Below are 2,063 nucleotides of genomic sequence, written 5' to 3' on the forward strand. Positions count from 1 at the left end.
AAAAAAAAAAAAAAAAAAAGATTAAAAGAAGTAAGTGAAAGAGTGCAGGTTTACCCCACGAGTGGGGAGTCGGCCAGTGAGGGGAGCTCATGTCGCTGCCGTGCAGGCCCTGGGTTCTGGGTGTGGGTAGGATCGCCCCAGATGTGACGTGGCCTGTGGCGGTGGGGCTGACCACAGGGATTTTAGAGGGTGTGACTCGGAGTCTGAACCATGGTGCTCAGGAGCCTGGATGCAGGCGGAGCAGCCTTCATGTGTTGGCTCTGAGGTTCTCATGGAGTCGTCCTTGCTCCGTCCGCCTTCCCCATGCTTGTCCTATGGTTTCCTGTGACTTTCTTGTCCACCTCCCCCTGCCTCAATGGACTTCCTGAGGGGGCTGGGTGGGGAGCTGGGCATTGCTGTTCCTGCCCACCCTCATGGGCCCTGGTCCTGCTGCCATCTGGGGAGCTGAGGCCATGGCCTAAGTTGCCAGGTCAGTGCAGGTCAACCCGGTGCTTGGGCAGTGGGGATGCCTGGGTTCAGCTCCGGAAGCCGGGCCCCGTCTCCTCCTCCTGACCTGGGCCGCTGTGTCCCATCCCCCACTGGCTCCCCTTCCTCAGAGGCGCCTTGGCAGCGTGGAGTCTGGTGGAGCTGTGTCCTCCCTGGTGTGGCCCTCAAGGCTTTCCCGACCCCAGGCCAGAGGCTGTGGGAGGACACAGGGCCATGTCACCCTGGGCACCTGCGGCCTGTGCCCGCTTCACCTGGCTGGGGCAGGCTCGTGGCACGGTCTTGGGGCCCTAGCCACCCAGGGGCCCTGGGAAAGGGGTCCAAGCTTCGCCGTTATTGGGCCTGCCTCTGTCCAAGGGGATGGGTGCCGGGCAGGGGCAGGGCAAGCACAGCCGGGCCTGGTGAGCCCGGGGCCTCCCCATTGTCCATGTGTGACGAGGTGACGTTTCTGTGTGAAAATGAACCAGAAGCTTTCCGTGATGGTCTGGGGACTCCAGGACATCTGGGGAAGGTGGCAGCCGCACCAGCACTCGGGGGGCCGCTTTATCCTTCTTGGGGGGCTTAGAGGCAGGTGGGGTAGAAGAGACCCCCAAGCCCTGGGGGCTGAGCTCCGGCTGCACACGACAGGCCGGTGGCCTCCTCACGGGCTGCCCTGTCCCCTCAGCTGGTCTATGACGCTGGTGTGTCGTTCGTGGTCATCATGTCCACCTGGTCCGGCCTCGCCTGCCTGATCTTCCTGAACTGTGCCCTCAACTGGCCCTGGGAACCCTTCCCTGCCCCCGAGGAGCTGGACTATGCGTGAGTGGCCCGTGGGCATCGTGCAGGACTGCACCCTTGCTGGAGAGGGCTGGTGGGTCTTGGAGGGGGCCTGGGTTGGAGCCCTGCTCTGCCCAGCTCCCCGGCTCTGCCCAGCTCCCTGGCTCCGCCCTCGAGGTCGTGAGGAGGGATCAGAACAGGAGGCCCCCAGCAGTGCTATCAGAGGCCACAGAGATCCCAAAGAAGGGTGCAAAGGCCGGGGCACCCTGGATGTGGAGCGGCTTGAAGGGGCCATCTGCAGCCCTGGTCTGGCCAGCAGCGGTGGCGGCGTTGCACGAAGCTGGGCACAGGCTGCATGCGCAGGCTCCGCCCTCGAGGTCGTGAGGAGGGATCAGAACAGGAGGCCCCCAGCAGTGCTATCAGAGGCCACAGAGATCCCAAAGAAGGGTGCAAAGGCCGGGGCACCCTGGATGTGGAGCGGCTTGAAGGGGCCATCTGCAGCCCTGGTCTGGCCAGCAGCGGTGGCGGCGTTGCACGAAGCTGGGCACAGGCTGCATGCGCATTTTAAGATGAAGCCCACGGGGCTGGCCCTGGACCACAAGCTCACAGGGGACCGCTTCTACAGCCACGAGGGCGCCGTGGGCCAGCGGCTGAGCCAGAAGGCGCCCAGCCTGGAGGAGGGCGCGGACGTCTTCCTACCCGTCCGGGAGCAGCCTGAGAGTGAGTGGGCGCGCCGGGCTCGGGGTCCCTCCTGCCCCTCCTGCCCCTCTTGCGGCTGGGGTGCGCTGCCCTCTACCGGTAAGGACGTCGGCGTTCAGGATCAG

The 2,063-nt window shown here is 64.9% G+C and overlaps 1 protein-coding gene across 1 annotated transcript in view; it reads left to right on the plus strand.

Annotated features, from left to right (window-relative positions):
- Positions 1–2,063, plus strand: part of Slc43a1 (solute carrier family 43 member 1) — a 9,346-nt gene that overhangs the window by 3,262 nt on the left and 4,021 nt on the right. The window contains exons 6-7 of the mRNA XM_010608319.2: positions 1,148–1,281; positions 1,790–1,959. Of these exons, the coding sequence (XP_010606621.1) occupies positions 1,148–1,281; positions 1,790–1,959 (304 nt within the window). The remainder of the gene's footprint in view (positions 1–1,147; positions 1,282–1,789; positions 1,960–2,063) is intronic.

Source organism: Fukomys damarensis, unplaced genomic scaffold (genome assembly GCF_012274545.1).
Source record: "Fukomys damarensis isolate Sample0158 unplaced genomic scaffold, DMR_v1.0_HiC HiC_scaffold_27, whole genome shotgun sequence".
NCBI lineage: Eukaryota > Metazoa > Chordata > Mammalia > Rodentia > Bathyergidae > Fukomys > Fukomys damarensis.